Below are 20,569 nucleotides of genomic sequence, written 5' to 3' on the forward strand. Positions count from 1 at the left end.
AAACACATATTAATGTAATAAAAAAGTATAAAACATTCATTGCTCTGGAAGTCAAACTCTTGATTGTAAGGGTGGAGATTACAGAATCTCCACTGTTCAGCTAGACCTACACAGGCATTCTGCACCAAGTTCCTTCACTCTTACTGTGTTTGTGTTGTTCATGGAAAGAGGATCCTGCACAAATTATTTCAGTTATGTGCCTGAAGGGAAGCCTAGTATTTATCTTTGCTTGAGGTTTCAAAAGTTTTATAATCCCATCTCAGTTAAGGGAGAGTTAAGGAGGTGGCATCACCAGCAATCTGAATAGTACCCAAAAAAGAATCTCTTTTTAAGAGATTTCTCAGCCATTTTACTATTTGAGACAGTTGGAATGCACAGCTGTTTTGTAAATAAGCACAGGTATGTCATCAAGCTGCTGGAATAAAAGCCATTTCAAAACCAAAGCAGACTTGCCTGTTTGCGATATGATCATTTCTTGCTTTCTGTACACTTGATGCTGAGGGAGCTGGCGTTAAAGAGGTTGAAGTTGTGGGAGTTGCGTTGATGGGTCTTGCAACATCAGTTGAGGGCACAGTTTGGGGCACAGACTGGGAAATGGTTTGTATTCTGGTGCCTTTGGTCACGGGAGATTCAAAGTTCAGGACGCTGCCATTCTTCCGGGGAGTTGAGGACCAAGCAGAAGACTCCTGGCTGATATCAGTTTCTTGCTCTGGTCTCTTGTCATTCCCATCCAGATTTTGGATTCTGGCTAGAAAAGAGAAAGTACTTACAGAAACCATCCAGGTCACTAAATTTAGTAGGTGCAGTGGCTTAAATTCATCCTTCAGTCAGGGGATCCAATGCTGACAGAACCCCTCTGTGTTCAGAAGAGAGAAAGTGTTGGCACATGGGGAGACACAGTGATAAAGTGGGGGATTGGCATGCTGTGGTACATGGCAGATGTAGCACTGGGGAACAGAGAAAAGCAACTGGGCATTGCACTGCAGGATTTTGAAATGGGCAACAAGCCAGCATCTCTTTTCAGGAGCCCCATTTTAGTACCCAATGCACACCACTTCCAATACGAAGGTGGCCGAATTCAGCAAGCTGGCTCGAGTGCCTGTGCTGGTCACAGCCAAAAGCTGAATTTGGTTTTTGTTACAAAGGAAATCTAACTAGGACACATACCTTGTTGCCCTTAGTAGTCACTCCTGGTCACTATATTGCTAGACACTGGGTATTTCACCATTTATGTGTCTGCTGGAGAGCTATAAGGGTGTTACGGTAGCATTCAAAACCAGCCATAAGGCTACTGAATCATATCTTTGGCTTGGAAAATTTTTACTTGGTTCCTTTCACTGGGAGTTACTAGAAGGATGGCATCCTTTGTGTGGTTTCTCATTGCTAAAATCTGAGAAGTGGAAGGTACAGGTTCAGATTCCCTCAGGCACGACAGACAATTAAGTCTGAAATCTTTCATAGCTGATGAAGTATTTCGCCATCACAGCTGAACGAATAGAGACCATTCCCTTCCTCCTCTTCTGCCTACTAGCCTCTGAATTTTACGCAAGGTCTGGCATGATTTGAATCACCAGAGATGCCTCCCAGGTTCTGCCGTGTTGATAATAAAACCAGGAAAATACATAGTCCAAAGATCCCAGCAGAATTTAGGTGTAAACTACACACGTTTTCTTTTAGTGCTGCCAAGATTACATTAAGCTGAGCTCAGAAACCATCTAAAAGGTGTATGAGAAATCAAAATGTGTTTTACATACAAGTGCTTCATTAATAGTGGCATTTCTAAAGCTCACTAACTTACCTACTGCCATCTGAACCACCTTTTTCTTATCTTCAGTTCTTTCCTAAAATACATTCAGAAGAATAAGCAGCACTAATTATTATGGATTAGAGAGTAAATTCACTGTTGCGTAAGGACAAAAACCATAGGATTAGTTTTACATTGTGAAACACTGAAATTTAGAGATTTAATTAGGCTAGTACTTTATTGAAGACCCGCCAAACTGCATGTAAAAGTGCTTTTCCCTGTACTTACTGTTTGGATCTTCATTCTGAGTTGATTGTTGGTGAATTTTAATGATCTTGCAATACTTTGTAGGTAATAGATCAGCATGCTAGAAGTGAAAGAGGTGATTATGAGTCACTTCAAACATTCCTGACAGTTTTCTGTTTAAGGGGTTGTAGGTCAGCAGAATGATACAGAGGTTTATAGCTGCTGCTTTGTAGCATTTCCTTTATATTGTCATAATGGATCATGGCCTTCTTTCAAGCAAACACACATAAAAAAGAAATGATACAAAAAAAAAGATTTAACAGCAGTTCTAAATGTGCCTGTGCTTTTTGCTGGTCCTTTAATTGTGCACATAACCTTAGGTTCATTTCTAGCTGTTTTTTTTTAAATTCTGGACATGCTCAAAATGAAAATATTGATAAATACTTTCTCATCTTTTTTTTCCCAGTCCAAGGTTATGGAACAGAGACAGTAGAATTACAGCTGAGTTTGCACACTTGTACCAGTGTAATTTTGTTGACCAACTGGAATAGCATCTTGTTTACACTGGCACAGCCAAGATCAAAGCTGGCTTGACATAATGGATTACACTGGCTTTCAGATGAGGTAAAGTCTTACAGCTAGACTTCGTACCACAAACACTTATGTATGTGCTTAGCCATCAGTTTGAAGCAGTCAATAGATCTAATTAAATTTGTAAATATGTTCATATTTACATAGCTGATACAAGTTACAAATAGGAAGTAGTGCTTTGGTCTTTTGGATTTATCTGAAAAGCCCACTGGTGGGACAAACCCTGCATTCATGTGTAGCTTACAGGCAAAAAAAAGATACTAAGGTACATACGAGACAAATGATACTTTGCAGAAGCAAAGTGGTTTTCAAACAGCTCAAAATAAATATTAATTCCCAGCTGTGAACAATTATTTAGGAACTAGAACAAGAAAGAAGTTCCTCTGGAAAGTCTGCAGCAAGCTGTATTACATTAACACTTAAGAGCAGACCTTCATAATTGATTTATCTTGTCAGAAATCAGGATGACTGAGTAGCCTCTTTGAATTATAGACTGAGCCCTGTTCACAGTCATAAACTGAACTAATGTCCATGAGAAAATGGGAAATCAATGTCTGAGGAGCATTTCAGGGGGAAGAAAGATCTTAAAACTTCCTGGAACCAGTAGCACTACAAGCCTTGACACAATGTAGGGAACTTGCTCTAATACAGTATCCCAGAACAAGAAATTCCTTTTGAAAATGTGATGACAGTCTTTTTAACATACTCTAATTCGTGTCTGATCCATTTACCATATAGTCAGTAGGGTATTGGGGTTTATTTTTTCAGACATGCTTAATAAAATGACAATAATGCAGTGTTTGCGCCTCAGTAAAAACGTCTGACCCTTCAGAGATAAGGCCAGTATTCATACAATCAATTTAACCTGTGTGTGAAACCCAAAGTACTTACAATAATAGTAATAGTGCAGGGAGAACAACCACAGGACTGCTGATGTAAGTAATCACTGTGTTAAACCATGTGGGAAAATCACTTTTAATTGTTTCAGAAACTATATCATATATCTTTTCTTGTCCACTACAAGAAGGAAAAAAAAAGAAATAAATGTAAAACTAAGTTGTAAGAAAGCCCTAATGAAAAAAAAAAAGGCAATTTGATAATTATTTGCTTTTTAACAATTTCTCCAAAGGACAAAGGCATTGGCCAGGCTTGGAGGGTGCTTGAATTGAGACCCAAGACAGTGATGTGTGCCAGATTGCTCAACGGCACATTACACTGGGTAAACATAAAATAACTGAACCATGATATAAAGTAAAACCTTGAGCTTCACTCAGAACATTGACATATTCACCTAATTAAATCTTAAACTGACAAAACATTGGCAGCAGCAGAACAGCATCCTATCAACTTTTTTTAATTGGCAATTTGGGTATTGAACCCAATGAATTTATTGTGAGAGGATGAAATAAAGTCTTATCAATTTAACTTTAATCCATTATAACTTACCTGAAGGGACCACAGCTTAAAGATGGCTTATATCGGGCAATAGCAAAAATTGTTGGTAACATGCATAAGAACAACATGAACAGCAACATGGCCAAGTAGAAATTATTGGATCTGCAAGAAAAGATAACATGTTTCAGATTATGCTAACCAGAGAGAAAAACAGAGCCAACATAAAAGGTGCAAGTCTGTATCTTCCTAACGAGTTCAAGATCTACATTTCTGAAAGATCAGAATCATTCTGCTACAATTAGAAAGTCTGAACAGAGCCAGTTTAAACAGGCTCTTAATTATCAAAATCCTATTTGCACTGTTTTCCAGATACCACTGCTGCAGACTGAGAATGCTTTATGTCACCCTTCAATAAAAACTGACCTTAGTGCCCAGTTGTGTTGGGGAAGAAAAAGAACAGTAGCAGAAGTTGATTAATCTTCAAAACATGTTAGAAATAACTGATTCTTAAGAATTAAAGATGCATTATTTCAGTTTTGAGTAAATAATTAAGATAGTCACCATGATAGAAAAAATGGGGAAGCATGTTGTACAACTTGACAAACCCTGCAGTTTCATTTTTTTTTCACAGACCTTTACTATCAGTATTGCTGGCAAAGTCAACTGTCAACTTTCTGAGCTAAAACCTCCTGTCATTTTGTTCCCATGCACAGAAGACATTTCCATTGCCTGCATTTGATTTATTCTTTATCTTTTGTTCTCATTTTGACTAACCGAGATGCTCTGAAAACCTGCTGATGTGGTACATTACACGTTAACACAGCCCAGCTCCTCAGGTACATGAGTCCAATCAACTTGAGAACATTGAATGCTGGTAAGCAAGGTGAAAAGAAAGCTCCCATCCTGGAAAAACAATATATCAGTGCTCAGTGTTGCCAGAAGCAATTTTAATAGTGAAAGAACATATGAAAAAAAACCCAAACCAAACCAGTTACACAACAGCTCACCATCAACAGATGATCTCCTATTATAATAAGGTATAAATGACAGCATTACCAATATCCTATTTGAATAGCTTTCATTGGAAATCATCGGATTAACTTGGTAATCAGCCAACAAAGAAAAATCGTTTCCGGATTACGTACCAGATCATTCCTTGGTTGTAGACTAAATGCAGTACATTCTCTGCAATTTTGAATTCTCCATATTCTGGCTACAAGAAACACAGTATAGGATGAATACCTTGTCTTAATCTTTATTTCAGATCATCTATTAGAAGCATTTGACTGAATCGGTTTGCAGACAGTGCGTAGCCTGAGATGTCCAGCTCAACTTTTGGCAGGCAGTCAGAACACAGTAAAACCTACTAAGGGGATTAAATAAACTAATTCCTCTCCAGTTTACTTCACTTCTTCAGTTAAGGACAGAGAGCAGTCCTCGGCCTTTCATGCCAACAGCTTCTTGCTAAGCAGATATTACTAGCTATAGTTTTCTTAAAGGGCTATATGCTTTTGGTTATGTCCCTTGGACCACTGTCTGCATTATGTATAGATGTTACAGCTACAGAAAAGGTGATGTGGGGTGCAACTCCATGGTCTCTGTCTCATCTTTGACTGGGACTGCTCCCTGATCTTACTTTCAGAAAGACAAAGACTTTAGCACCACAGCCGTGCTTGAGAAAAGCATCCAGTCTCAGCATTTACCCTGTGCAATTCACCCAGTACTAAGCGAAGGAGTCTACCCATCTTCAGTATCTTAGTTTGATAAAATAAAGACTGTACTTACAAACTTGCTTTCTAGATCCCAGCACCAGCAATCACTTAAATATCGGACACACAGTCCACGGAAAAAATCAATTAGCAGGATGCTTGCGACTGTGAAAATCATGTCGATAATTGAAAGCTTTAGCATCTCCTGAAATACATTATTCACGGGTACTGAGTTATTCTAGAGGCAAATGCGTATTGCTCTTGTTGCATTTGAATTTGCATTTTAACTCAAGCTTAGTATCCTGATAAAATATAATTTAAATACATAAATAATTTAAGCTTTTCCTCTTTATGTTTCCTTTACTTGTCTCTGATCTACCTAATAGAAGAAATATAATAAAACTTCCAGAGTTCCTTCTATTGCTTACAGCAATAAAACTCTGGTGATGATGGCTTCACGCTTTCTTTTCAATGACTGTTCAGAAAATTTTATCTCCATAAACTGAAACGGACTGGTTTTTCTGCTGTACCCAATTCTTTTTATTACACTGACTGTTGTAATATGTACTTGCTAAGTGTTTCACAATGGCAAATGCTTATTATTCATACAAAAACAAACCCCAATGGCAGTTGGGTCATGAAGCCATAAGAGAGAGCTGATTACTGCTTATAAATGAATGGGGTTTTCCTATATTTAATTGAACTTTAAAAACGTACAATTAAATAAAAAAGTCAGACTAAGAAACCTGTGAGGGGTCTTCTGCTCCAGATGATCAGACAGGACCTTTAATATTGCTTACTCTGGAACAAGAAGCTCAGCAATTCAGAAGCACACTAGCGTCAGTCTTAATCTAGTGGCTTAAGTAGAAATGTGACATTGACAGTGACTAAAGTACATCGGGATCAAAGGACATCTTTTGAGTTTTGTGTGGTTAAAATGTGTTAGTTTCAGTGCTAGTCATTCCAAGTAAAGGCCACAAATGTTGTATGCTTCACACAGAGTGAAGCAAAATTGTCATTTTAAGTCTGCAGGTTTTCTGCAGTCTAACTGTGGGAACATGCATACTGGCTCTGCATGCATCTGACGACATAGACCAAAGACTGCCAAAAGAACATTTGTTCAACACTAAACACATTGCAGATACTGAACAAAAACCAAAGCTTGGATCTGTGGCCATATAACTTTGCACAGACTTTACTCTTTCTATGCAATCCTTAGCTAAAATCTGGAATTTATATAAAGAAAAGCTCTAAAATTGGAACACAGCGCAATGTGATTTTAATTTTTTTTTGTCAAATTTGGGTTAGGAATATGTTGATGACATAATAAAACAATTACTTACTTGACCAACATAGGTCTCCCAGCACTGATCCTGTGGGTTCTGGCTGTTAGAGTTTAAGGAAACTGTTCTGTTAACCAGTGAGTCAGAGACTGTCATGCCTTGAGAGCGACTCTCTTCCAGTGTGACAATGCCATTTCTCTTAATGTGTACATCGGGAATAGTTGTAGATAAATTATCTTCTTTAGAAGGAGTTTTAGTTGTTGAGTAGGTGGCAAAATTAGTTGCATTGTGGTTAACGTCAGAGTCCTGAAATAATAAATGTCCTGAAAGCTACTTTTTCAACAATACGTACATGCAGATGACTGCACCTTCTACAGCACACTCACAGAGGCATTTCCTCATGTATTTTCAAGCAGCAGTTAGGTGACTAGCTTTTTTAAAAATTAATAACTAAGCAATGCACAGAAATCTATTTATCATGTTGTATCAGCAATCAAATGGATCCAGTTATCCTAAAAAACTACAGTAGTTGTAAATAAACATTGCAAACTAAACTTACCTTTACAACCTTATCAAACTGTAATGTGTTTTAATCAATTTCAAACAGATTTAATCAGAATTATATCACTATCTATATTGTGATACCTATCTATCTATAAAGTCTACTAGCTTTAAACATCAGAAAACAAAGTTAAACTTACAGTGACACTCATACTGTCCACTTTATCCAGAAGAGCAATGATTAAACTGTAGAGGTTTCCCAGGTAAAGAACAAGAACCCTGAAAGCAAGAATAAGATATTGGCATTGTTATCCCATTGACTTCTCATACGCTGTCTGGTTTGGCTGCACTAAACATGCTACTAGAACACATCTTTTCCTTCCTTTCTCCCATCATTTCTACACTGCGTAATGCCCCTACCTGGCAAGCTGGAAGCGAAGAGTGGTCCTTGGATGGTACATCTCCAAAGCTGCCACAAGCTCAAAAGCAGAGGGTGCAATCATTGTAATCAGTGACACAACTACGCTTACCTACAGAACAGAAAGATGCAGCATTTTTGTAGCTTTTCATGTAGAACATCTGTGGTACCACGAGTGAAATAATGCTGATGCACATGCTTTGGTGATTGCTTTTCTTGGAGGAGATGCTTTCAAAAGTTATTATTGACATTAGTAATAACAATACTTATGATCCAAAATTATGAGTCTGGAATATCACTCAGGAATCTTTACTCCAGGCGTCACAGTGTTAAAATTACTAATCCTGCTTCTAACACAGAAGTGGCATAAAGACACTCTACCTCATTTTTTTCCCAAAGAGTCAATTCCTTTTTGGTGCGCTCTAACTTTTGGGATCGATCCACAACAAAGTATATAATGTAAATACTTCCAGCAAGTGAGAGAAGCACGAGGATGTTTGCAATAATTCTTAAGCTTATAGTCACTGCCCTGGAAAAATAAAGAAAAGACACAGCCAATACAGCAGGTTTTATGACACCAGGAGTCTTTTCTAATAAGTACGAGACAAGCAGATTAGTGCTGCTATCTACATTGAAACAGTGGTTTGAAAAGTATCTCTGATCTTACATACGTACAAGTTTTTGCTTTTCTTCTTTTCCTGCTCTTCCAATATAGCTTCCTTGGAAGAAACACAGCATTATCATTTGAATAGAGTTCAGCAAAAATAAAGCACATATCTTTCACAGAAGATAGCAAATATATTAATAAAAAATTTGACATCCTGGAAGTGCACGGAGATAAATACCTCTCTGTCCTGCACAACTCTTTAGGAGTGATAAGTGAGCTCAAAGAGTGGAGGTGATTTCCCAGAAACTAATACACAGTAATCAAATAACTTGTGCGTTTTCAGTCATGCGTGGTCAATGGGGTGCAACCAGAGGTTTACACTACCAAGTCTTTTTGCAGGATCCATATGTCAGCAATGTAATCCAGAACTGTCAAAAGTTCTCCTCAGTCATTGAAATAACTAAATCTCATAGCGTCTTAATTTACTCTTGACACTATTTGAAGTAATTTTTTTCAATAACTTAAGAATACAACAAATTTGGGAAATAAATTACTCTTGATGACAGCCACAGCTGTTCTTAAATTCTAAATGGATAACATTTGTGTTTAAAGCAGTTTTCTAATGTTGAGAGACCTGTAAGATGTCCCTAGACCATTTGCTACAGAGAGATGAAATAAATCATAGAATTCATAGAACATCTCCAGTTGGAAGGGACCCATAAGATCATCTAGTCCAATTCCCTACTCCTTGCAGGACTAACTAAAACTAAACCACATGACTAAGAGCATTGTCCAGATGGTTCTTGAACTCTGAACAGGCTTGGTGCTGTGACTACTTTCCTGAGGAGCCTGAATAATAGCTGGTAAAATAATGAAGAAATAACAAGAAATTGTGCACAGGAAATTATAAACCAGCTTTAATTTTGGACAGTCTGGAGAGGGTCTTTCTACAAGGACATGTGGTGACAGGACAAATGGTAATGGCTTCAAACTAAAAGAAGGTACATTTAGATTAGATATTAGGAAAAAGTTTGTCACTATGAGGGTGCTGAGGCGCTGGCACAGGGTGTCCAGAGAAGCTGTGGCTGCCCCATCCCTGGCAGTGTTCAAGGCCAGGTTGGACACAGGGGCTTGGAGCAACCTGCTCTAGCGGAAGGTGTCCCTGCCCGTGTGCATCTAACTTCTAACCTCTTGTCTCACAGCAGTAATAAATAAAACTCTTCCAAAGAAGAACACTGTGGCCTTGCTGGGACAGAATGACAATGTCAGCAAGTGTGGTGCGACTGCAATACCACACAGAGATATGATACCCACCCTCCCATAGACAAACAGATCTGTAAATTAATAGGAAATGCAAGGGAATGAGAGGAAAGACATATATCTTATTGATTAACAAACAAATCAACTGTAAATAGTTTGAGGGTCAGTTGCTCACCCTAATGCTATTAACTATGGCAGCAGCTTTGCTCTCGGCAGCCTCGGGGTTTCCTATTAAATAGTCCCAAGCACAGAACAGTCTCCAACAGAAAGTGTAATTTTCATCAGAGGCACTCGCTAAACTCATTCTGGAGTTTTTTGCCATTCTGTAAAAAAAGAAGAAATATAACTGCTGTTGATGCCTGAAGGTGAATATGAAGGAAATCACTGGTTTGACTCAGTGTTCAGTCTATGCCTTTAGGGCCATCAGAAGTTTGCAGCAATTCATGTCATTGTTGGCTGTGCTCTGAAGAAAATAAAACAGGGTGGGGTTCAGAGCATGAATTTCCTTTCTGTTCTAGTGCAGAAGTGACTCACTGTGGAAGGGCATTTTGATATTTACATTCTTTATAGCTGACAAATAAAGCAAATAAATCTTACCAGAACTGTAGACTTAAACATATTTCAGTTTTACGATCTCCAGGTAGGATCCAGCTGGAAGATACCACTGCTCAGAACACTATTACTGTGATTACAAGATAGTTTGGCAAAACCAGTGATCATGCACAAGATCTGTTCATTTTCTGTATTGTTTTCACCCTCAAAATACATGTTATTGTCAAATAGAAACCCAGTGCTATTTTACAGACCTTGGGAAAAAGAAAGAAAGCCCCATCTACTCATCTCAGATAGGCAAGATAGCAGAATATTGCAAAGTGTGAGAAATGAAATGAAAATTAATAGCTTATGAAAGGGCATCCAAAAGGACAGCATTAAAAAGGGAACTGTAAGCAGCTAAGCGAAGAGTCAGTGAGCTAAGGCAGAAGGGGAAGGGCTAATCATATCCAGAAACTGCAAGTGTGCAGATCAGTACCAAACATACTGGTGACCCTTGGCACAAACCAGCAGGTAGAATAAAAATAAATGAAAAGGGAAAGTTTGGCTTCAAAACTGAGAATTGTTACAGGCAGTGCTCAAAATGTCCCTGGACTGCACTGGGCCAGATGAATAGGTATCCGGAAGGGAAAGCAAATCAGGAGAGGATAAAGTGACCTTGCACCTCTCCAAGCAATGCATATTCCTGGATTTATGGTCACCACTAGCAGTCTTGCTCTCTTTGGTAATTAACTCCTACTCGGGCCCTTCAACAACAGAGAAATGAAGCTTACATTTGAATAGGGTGCCACATACCAGCTGAAAAAAAGCAAATTATGTTACAACTAGCATGGGATTTTTGTATTTGTATTTCAATGGATGGGAATAATAATGCTGAAAGCATTATAGTCAAAATATAAATTTCTGTCATAGCAATTTTTATACCAGAAAAGAGAAAAATGGAGAGGACCTCAATGAGTGTCAGACCTTACACTATACAGACACAAAGCACACAGATCATAGCAAGATGAAGGGCAAGCTAGAATTAAACCCAGTCTGCCTCCCTGATATTAGCAGACTTGAGCAGATTAATAGAAATATGCGGAGTTCTATCCTACAGAGGAAGCAGGATAAATACACCATTAATGATTGCCTGAACACACAAGCTTATTAACAGCAATAAATGGGAAGTCTTACTTTTTTAAGAGAATGATGAAGCTGTAAGCAAACACTGCCATTCCAACAAGGAAGTAGGCAAGAGGCAGACGATATCCCGCTTTCCCAATCTTCCTGTCACGGCCGTAGTAGCCATAAAACAAAACAGAGTACTGGAGGTAGCCCTGCAAAGACCAAAGCCTGTAAATAAGAGCAGTAACGATAACAACAGAACAGTGATAGTGAAACAATGAAGAGTGGTTTTAGCCTTGCCCCTAGTGACCAGATGGTGTCCAGGTCTTGAGCAGATGCAACATGCTCCTCAGGAATGGTCTTTCTGTCTGTGGTGCCAAACGCTGCCCCGGCCAGTAGCTGGGAAAGAGAGAAGAGGTCTCACACTGTGAGTCCATCTGATCCAGGGCTGCCCAGCAGAACCCACCAAGAGCTACCCGCACAGATGGTACCATCAGGAGACTGAGTATTGAGGAATTCCTTGTCCTACACTAGAAACTCCATGAGAAATCCTGCATTTATTTCCCACTAAACCAGGTGAGGTTTGTTTTGCTGTCTGTGGTTTACCAATGAAGAAATTTAGTGCTCTGTAGACATCTTCAAAATGTCTGAGACATTAAAAGAGATAACTAAAACCATTAACAAAATAGCTTTAAAAGCTATGTTATTTTTAAGCATTTTTAAATTAAATATGGCAGTGTTTGATCTCAGAATGGTGTTTCAAAATTAAATCTACTTTTTCTTAAAGAATTGAAAAATTTAAGTGAATACCTCTTTTATTTCAGTTTACTTTTTGTGTTTCTTAGGGCACATTTTTAGCTTAGCTAAGTATTTTTCTGATAACATTACTGAAGTACAGGTTAGGTGAGGCAAAATAATGTGTATGGATAATTTAACAAAGTTAACAACTAGGCTTACTTGCATGCAAAAGTTAACATAGTTGTAGCTGTTCAGAACTTCTAGAAAATGAGTTCTAATGGACAATAATCCAGAATCTGGAGAGGGATGTTATGTTTTTCTGCCTGTAAATGACACTGACAGGACTTGAGGGTACTCAACACCAACTACAGCTTTTCGGAATTGGATCTCCATTTTAGTAATCTGATACAAACATATTCTGTAAAAGCATTAGTACCATGTTGACAGAAATATCATCTCTTAACACTGATAGCAACAATCTCATTGTTTGGCAGAGAGAAACCCTCTTAGTAGGTGAAGTTATTTTAAATAATTCATTTTAAATTGTACATTTCAAATTGATGTATGCATTTAAGTGTGGCATTTGTTAATTTGGAAAGTGCAGCAGTAAGCATTTTTATGTAAATATTAACAACGTGTTCTTACCTCTGGTAAGACTACAAATGCTCCTGTCATTATAGTAAGTACAATATTGATTCCAAACAGCCATCTCAAGAAGATGAAGTAAGAGGCAACTCCAGACCCAAAATGACCTTAAACCACAGAAAACAGTTATCTGAGCTACACAGTCTATAAAAGCTCTTATCATTTATTCATAAAGTATTATTTGAATAATAAAACAATGGAAAAACCTTTCTTATTCATGCAGGTCATGCAGCGAAGTAGAGAAAACGTTAGCCTGTATAGAAGAAAATAATACCAACACAGATTCTGTTCAGGAAGTCCCGCAATTACCAGCAGTGTTTAAGCAAGAAACACAGAGGTGTGACCTACTTGCTGTGTGATTTTAAGGGCTGCTTTAATTCAACTGAAAGACTCAAGGGCTGGTGACGCAGGTTTCAACCACACTTGACCCTAGGCGGATCTGGGGATGTTGGCCCGAGGATGCTGCCCCACTGACTGTGATAATCTATAACCAAATCTTGCTGCATTTTCAGAACCATGATAGGACAGATTTGACGTTTTAAAAGCTACCCCCCACTAAGACCATAAAGGAGAACTTGCAGTGTGTAAAGCACCAAGAAAAGAAGAAAAAGCAGTTTTAAATGAAAAAGTCACTGCTGAAAGTTTGCATTTAACTCTCCCAAATATTATTTAATTCAGTTTCTTAAAAAATAAACCCCAACACTCAGCATTTTAGCAAGTGCTTTACTGTACAATACCATGAAGTCGTTATACTTACTCTCTATTTTCTTTATTCTCATTTCCCAAGGAATAAAGATGACCACAAAATTATAAGCAAGTCGAATAAACTTCCTCCAAAGCTGAGAAAAGAAGCAGAGAAATAAGAAATATGGCAGTTCTGCATGGAAAAAAAAATAAAATCAAAAATTCAGAGTATTTTGGTCATGCGTCTAATCCTGTATCACAAGAAGTATTACAAACATTAAATACTAAGATCTTGGAGCATGTCTGAGGGCACAGTCAGGAGCCACCAGTCTACATCTTTTACTCATAAAGATCATGAGGAACCAACAGGAGAAACCAGCAGAAGGAAGAACCAACATGTGCCACTCCCTGTCACCCTTGGGGGCTGTGGCGGGGAATAACTGGAGAGAGGGGCCAGGCAGCAGCTTCCAGGCACCTTAAGTCATCCATGTTGGGTCCTGCCGGGACACGTCACCTCCCTGTAGTCTATGAGGGAATCCCATTGCAGTACACATAATAGATTTGATTTCTAGGGCAAACAAACAAACAACTAACTAGAAATTGTAGAGAAGCATAATGCCTAAGAGGAGATTTTCTAGGAGGAAAAATTAGCTTTTGTACTCCACAGCAGCAATTCAACTATTATATTCTCAGCTGACACCAGTAGAAAACCTGTAGTTATATTTTCTAGAGTATTTATTCAACCTTGACTTTTTGCACAGTTGCAGGAAAGCATCTTCCTGCAGACAGTGGATGGTGCATGCACATAGAATTGTAGAATAGTTAGGCTTGGTAAGGACACATGGGAGAAGAAATAAAATCTGCATGTGCAGAATTGAGTGCAGTTTTGAATTTGTTGAATTAGAGCTATAACATTACAGTATCAACAAAAATAATGTTTCTATATTGTGCACTATAAAGTATCTTTAGTACAGCTAGATATTAAAAAAACCCCAACCCTGTATTTTAGGCAGCAGCAGTGCCAATATTATATCATGTAATCTAATTTCCTAGAATCAAAGAGAAGTAAATAACATTCTAGTTGCTGAATATATCATCAATCTCTTTGGCCAAAGTTAATTAATTTTTATGGTGCTATGGGTATTTTATTGCATGAACATGAAGTATTTTAATTAAACAAAGAAATTGTAGATGCTCTGAGTTGCATGGAAATTGCTGGGATGGTTACTTTCATCTGAAAACAGCAGTCACAAGGCTGAGAAAGGAATCAAGCAGCTTGTGCCAGTTGTACTGTAGATTTATAAAGTATACAAAGGTGTCCATGTGGGGGTAGTATTTGTTAAAATTATAATCAGATAGCTGTCACCCCTTTTCTTGCCCGCTACATACCTGAACAGATAATTTATGCTCTTAGAATCCAGACTGTGGACATCTGGCATTAATTGAAAATGTAAAATTAACTGAAAACGTAAAAAAAATACAAAACAAATATAAAATAATTGAACTGAAAAAATGCTTTCTGTGTCAATTTTCAAAAGTCATAATGTGAATGGATTGTCCAATTGTGAACAGTGTGTATTTTGTCAAGCTTAAAAACTTAAAAATGTATACACTTACAGCTGCATTTTGTTCTTGGTACATGTTCAACCATTGAATTCTTAATTCTGATAATATAGTGCTTGTTTTGCTGTGCCACAATTCTTGTCTCCTTGGTCACCATGCTATTTTCTAAGAAAATACAGGAAAATGAAGCCCTTCCAATTAAAAAACAAAACCAAAACTCAACTCGTTCTGTTGCATTTGCTGAATTTAGCCCCGATGTACTGATGCAAAGGCTATATTCCCTAATTTATGCTAAGAAAAAAAAAAGAATACAGTTCCCTTACATATAATGAGCGCTGCTGAATGATATCCCTGTGCTGAGTATCTTCAAATACACACAACAGAGGCAATTAGCTTAAATACAAACTTGTATTCAGTGTGAACTCTAAGATGAAAACCTCTGTGTTTTATAGGAAGTGGAATATGAACAAGTAATGAGCCCAGTCTCTGATTTACTGACATGTATTGCAGACCCTTAGCAGTTCGCTTTCTAGGTAACATCCTAGTTCTACTCATGTCAAAGGCAAAACCCAGTATTTACTTTAACAGCATTTGTTACTTCTACTGCATTTGCCATACACGCAAAGGCAGAACGAGGATAAATGATTCTTTCCTAGCTCAGGAAGTTGTACTTTTAACCTTTGCTGCAGGCCAACATAACAGAACAACAAATACATATTCAACCTTTCACTTCTTCGCATGAATAAAACACATGATGGTCTATTTTACTGTTACAACCCTGACTTTTTGAATGAAGATAAGTTAGTCATTAAAAGTCTGCTTATATGATGACAAAAATATTCCTGACTACTTACATGACTAAAGAGCCCTCCTCCGCTGCTTGCATATAGAATTGTAGAATACAATTAATAACATACATGTTATTAATTTCCAGAAATTAGGACCAGGGTCTATTTTCAAAAATAGGTTTGCTAAGAGTAGATTTAAATTCTTTGAGTACTATGCAAGCTAAAATCTTCTTTAACAATGTATTTACCATAAGCTATTGTCTTCCAAACAAAAAGCTAGACACATTTTTCATATTAAACTATTGATCTGTGGCCCCGGAGTCTGGTGAAATAGCTCTTCAGAGAATACTGGCATCGCGGTGTTCGTGTCCCATTCCCATCACCCCCTCTAGCAGGCATCAGTATTTGTAAATTGTTTGAGAAGGAAGCGTATGCTGCGTTAATAGAAGGACCATCCCTCAATACATCCAATTAGTCTGCAAGAACGTAATTAATAAATTCACAATATAAAAAACCAAAACAAAACAATAAAACCAGCAGGAGCTTTAAACTGCTTTTCCCTCCCTCTACAGAGTTCCTGAGTTGGAGATCAGGACTGCAAAGCAAACATATGCTTCTAAGAATGAAAACTGCAGGTGACTGTTGATACAGAAAAGAGCTGTAATTTAAGGAAAAGCAGGCGTACCTCTGCCCCAGCAGCTTGGTAACCTCTTGTTCTAGTGAGCCTCCCTTCATACTTCAGCACAATCTCCTTCGCCTGTCTGCAGAAAACGGTAGAAATTCATTCACCATTGATCCCATTACATGGAGCTCCTTAATCTGTGCAAGTGGCAACTAGCAAAGTTGTCAAATGCTCCAAAATACAATTGTGAATTGTCTCACCATAAAACTCTTATCCAAGCAAGGCTTTTTTCTTTTCCTATTGAGGATTTACCGACACTGTAAAAACACTGAGAATTTTTTATGAGAAAACTCAGCATTCAGAAGTTTGACTGCAGGAAGAGTTTTCTATTCCTCTTTTTGTCTTTTCTCTGTCCTTTTGATTCAAACTTTTTCTTTTAAAATGGTGCAACCCAAATAAGTAAAATGAAAATATCCCTATTACAGTCTGGTGAATCTCATGGGGATACTAACACCTCTTCTGCAAACATGGTGTAGCACTCCTGTAAGATGCAAAGAGGTGCAGTATTCACCTGGTCATATGCACTCTATGACCTCAGTGGAAGAGGGATGGTGAACATCAAAATCTCCACAACAGGAGCAAGAAGGCAGCAAGTCACAGACTCTCCCCAAGAGGGAAAAGTGTCTTTTTGCTTTGAAGATTACACAAGGGCTTTACTGCTGGTAGGGGTTCCTCATGACTAATTATGCCATCCTAGAATCATACAGGAACATATAAGAAAGAGGCCAGATGATAAGGAAAAATAAAGCAATCCCCAAACAGATCTTGCTGTGAAAGACCTAACACAATTTAGGCAAGCAGCCCAAAGAGTTCGACACCCACTGTTTCATTGTAAATTTGGGATTATTATTATAATTACAATCTTAAGCTCTGAAATGCTATTACTACACTTAATGAACCTTTTGAACATACAAGTGTCCAGTATTTACTGCCATTTACCATGTATTAACTGCAGATTTTGACCAGCTTCTGCTTTCATACCATGCAATTACCTTGAAAACAGCAGAGTGCTTTTCCTTTTTGGGACAGAATGAAGCAGTTAAGCTTAAAAACATATTACTGAGCATTACCAACAGCCTTTCCTTAGACCACTGAATAGCTGACATACTGTTTTAATAACTAATAGACTAAGCATGGTTTCAGTCTCTCTTTTTTCTGCACGGTCACTGTCTAAGTGGAGCCACAGGCATGAACAGGAGACAACTTCACCTGCAGACTTTCCAACCCGAGGCTGCTGCCTTCAGCCAGCTCTTGGATCTTGTCAGAGCTCCCTCATGGTGTGCTTTCCCAGCAGCTCTTAATCATTTCTGTGCATAATCCCTTCCAGGTTACACTGAAAAAGATCTTCTAAGGCTGGAAGCACTGTTGCAGTCAGGGAGATTGAAAGCTTTGGTGCAAACACCTTTACCTGAGTGCTCTCAGCTTCTGCCTCATCGGCCATGGCCGGCAGCGGATATTGGAGATAATCTCCTTCTGGTACTGGATATTCTGGAAGATCTGCTCTGGATCATGGCTCTCAGCCTTTTCTTCACTGATATCTTCATCTGAGTTGCTGGCAGCCCAACACACACCCCATGAGAGGAAAAACAAGACAAATTATTCCCATTCAGATCCCCAGCAAACTGTGGATTTGCACAGGATCCAACCTATTAGAGCAACCTTAACAGCAGTGAGCTTGGAAACTCACACAACTTTCCTGTTTTAAGGTTGATGAATAATTTGGATGATTTCCCCATCTCCAGGATGTGCCTCTTTCCTTTCTCACCACTTGCTACTCAGTTATAAATTATTCCTACTCGCCAGCACAAATCCATCTTTCCTCTCTAAGCATTTCCAGCCATAGAGCCTGTACACCATGCTAGCAAGACATTCTGTATATTTTTCTAGAACAAAGCACTGTCTAAACATTTCCAGCAGAAGCACTGAACATTCATTTATTCACTACATGGTGCTGGACTTTCATTTTGATTGTAATAATGATAAAATATTTTCTTGTTAAAACAGGGGGACAAATGCTTAGATCGTGCTCACCCTCTCACCCTTTGTTCCTGCTCCCTGCTGAAAGGGATGGGAATGTGGGACTCCACAAACCACGAATTACTTGTCCCTGTTAAAAAGATTCATGTGCTTTGATGCAGATTTCTGTGGATGATTATTAAATCATCTTTTCTGATGCTGTCACCACCTTTGGTATGCTACAATTCTCGCAATTCTCTGTCTGAAACAGGGTGTTGTATATGAAACAGCAGCAATATTCATTCTTGCACAAGCTTAGGTTTATAAACCTGTGGTGACAGTTTACCCCTGAATGAAATGAAGGGATCTGAAGTATTGCAACAAGCACCAGCTCAGAAGTTTTCTAACTGTATTGCTATATGCTTATTGGGAAAGTTCCCTGCAATTTTGCTGAAAAAGCAACACCTTTTAATCACTTAGAAATAAATCATAAGATAAAGTACGCCTTGTAAGAACATTCAAAGGACATACTTCGTCAGATCACTGACCATCAGTCCACAGTCTTGTCCCCTCAGTCACAGGGGACATTTGAGGGAAATGTGTAATTACACAGAAAAATTATAGAGAGATTTCCTACCCTGCTATACCCTGAACTCACTGGAGTTACACTGTTTCACATACAGTACTTATGCTTCATTATAGAACATGACTCTTGTGAAAATAAAAAAGACGAGGTTTGAATTACATCTAAAGATAGAGAGAAGAGTGAATTTTCTCACGCTCCTTTTCATGTTAAACCAAAAACCTAAATCTAAATCAAAGTGAAAAGACAAGATCCCACTTCTGTGGTAGACAAGGCAGATTTGCTCTTCAGGAGAGGAGGGTCTCTTACCTGTGGGGTGGCTCCTGGTAGGTGTAGATGCCAGCGTGCCGCTTCACAGTGCGATACTTCTTGCAGGACTTGGCAGTTTTCACTGCAGCAGAGCCTGTCACTGCTGCCATGAGGGCAGGTGAAACTCTGCCACACGAGAGGGAAGCCTTCAGCTCACCATCAGATGTCTCATATGCAGCCAAATGTTATTAAGTAAAGAGCAGCAAGCGACTGCGAGCCCTGCTGAGCAGAGGATTGCTGCCTGCGCCTGGTGCTCCAGCCGTGGAGAGGACCTTAAAGCGGCAGTGCACAGCAGTCCTGGCCAGGGTGCTTTTAAGTGGGATGCCCAGAAGTGAGGTAGGGAGCAGAGTCCAAGGATGGGCCAGCTGCAGGGCTTAATTCAATGAGGTATGCCTTCAAAATGCCATCCCACCGCTCCATGCTGGTCTGCTCTGGGTGATGTTTCCAGCATCAATGTACTGTTGACATCTCTCTTTCATGTGCTTGAGACAGTGTTCTTCTCGGGTAAAGTAAGACAGTTTGCATTTTGGCCTTTACTAACAGAGAAAAACACAAAGCCATTCTCCCACAGGACTTCTAGATCCTCTCCCAGAAGACAGCCCTGACAGAACACGATGTTGCTGCTTTGCTGGGCCCTGTCCCCAACCCCTCAGCATTCCTTCTACTTGAATTTATGGCTTTTCTCTTAGAGGTATAAACACACCTGCTACTCAGGCAAGAACAGATTACCAAGCAATTCACTGTTTCTTGGCAGTTGTAATATCTCAATCGTGTTCAACTCCATTAATCAACTTATCAGTCATTACTGTATCATCTTTAGCATTTACTGTAAGTATTGACTAGATTAGTGATAACAATAATGGTTATTCCTAGAGATAAAACACTGCAAAAAATCATCTGGTGCTCATTTCCCATGTCTTCAGCTCTACTGAACTATTTGTTACAAAATTAATTTAATAGATACTAAAATTATCTTTAACACAGAATCTCTTTAAAGATAATTTATGGACTGGTGCTGTGAGCTTGAGGAATAAGGATGGGATTTCTGCATTTCACAGAAATAATGCACTCAGTGCATTTCGTATGATGCTTATGTATCATTGCATTATTAACTTGCATCATACGGCATGAACTTCCCAATTCACTCAAAGTGAATTATGATTTATGCATGATAAAACTGATAGCAAAACACTGCTTTTCAGTTTTGA

General features: G+C 38.6%; 1 protein-coding gene across 1 annotated transcript in view; it reads right to left on the reverse strand.

The window, feature by feature from the left end:
* Positions 1 to 19,471, reverse strand: part of TMC3 (transmembrane channel-like 3) — a 20,360-nt gene extending 889 nt beyond the window's left edge. Inside the window, exons 1-21 of the mRNA XM_010019550.1 lie at positions 19,362 to 19,471; positions 17,922 to 18,065; positions 16,517 to 16,592; positions 13,554 to 13,635; positions 12,797 to 12,903; positions 11,714 to 11,812; positions 11,483 to 11,625; positions 9,930 to 10,077; positions 8,563 to 8,606; positions 8,269 to 8,416; positions 7,890 to 7,999; positions 7,670 to 7,748; positions 7,029 to 7,298; positions 5,762 to 5,890; positions 5,122 to 5,189; positions 4,751 to 4,879; positions 4,028 to 4,138; positions 3,473 to 3,598; positions 2,033 to 2,111; positions 1,799 to 1,841; positions 454 to 748 (exon numbers count right to left, since the gene is read on the reverse strand). Of these exons, the coding sequence (XP_010017852.1) occupies positions 454 to 748; positions 1,799 to 1,841; positions 2,033 to 2,111; positions 3,473 to 3,598; positions 4,028 to 4,138; positions 4,751 to 4,879; positions 5,122 to 5,189; positions 5,762 to 5,890; positions 7,029 to 7,298; positions 7,670 to 7,748; positions 7,890 to 7,999; positions 8,269 to 8,416; positions 8,563 to 8,606; positions 9,930 to 10,077; positions 11,483 to 11,625; positions 11,714 to 11,812; positions 12,797 to 12,903; positions 13,554 to 13,635; positions 16,517 to 16,592; positions 17,922 to 18,065; positions 19,362 to 19,471 (2,540 nt within the window). The remainder of the gene's footprint in view (positions 1 to 453; positions 749 to 1,798; positions 1,842 to 2,032; positions 2,112 to 3,472; positions 3,599 to 4,027; positions 4,139 to 4,750; positions 4,880 to 5,121; positions 5,190 to 5,761; positions 5,891 to 7,028; positions 7,299 to 7,669; positions 7,749 to 7,889; positions 8,000 to 8,268; positions 8,417 to 8,562; positions 8,607 to 9,929; positions 10,078 to 11,482; positions 11,626 to 11,713; positions 11,813 to 12,796; positions 12,904 to 13,553; positions 13,636 to 16,516; positions 16,593 to 17,921; positions 18,066 to 19,361) is intronic.
* Between the last annotated feature and the right edge of the window lie 1,098 nt (positions 19,472 to 20,569).

This window comes from Nestor notabilis, unplaced genomic scaffold (genome assembly GCF_000696875.1).
Source record: "Nestor notabilis isolate BGI_N333 unplaced genomic scaffold, ASM69687v1 scaffold14588, whole genome shotgun sequence".
Taxonomy (NCBI): domain Eukaryota; kingdom Metazoa; phylum Chordata; class Aves; order Psittaciformes; family Psittacidae; genus Nestor; species Nestor notabilis.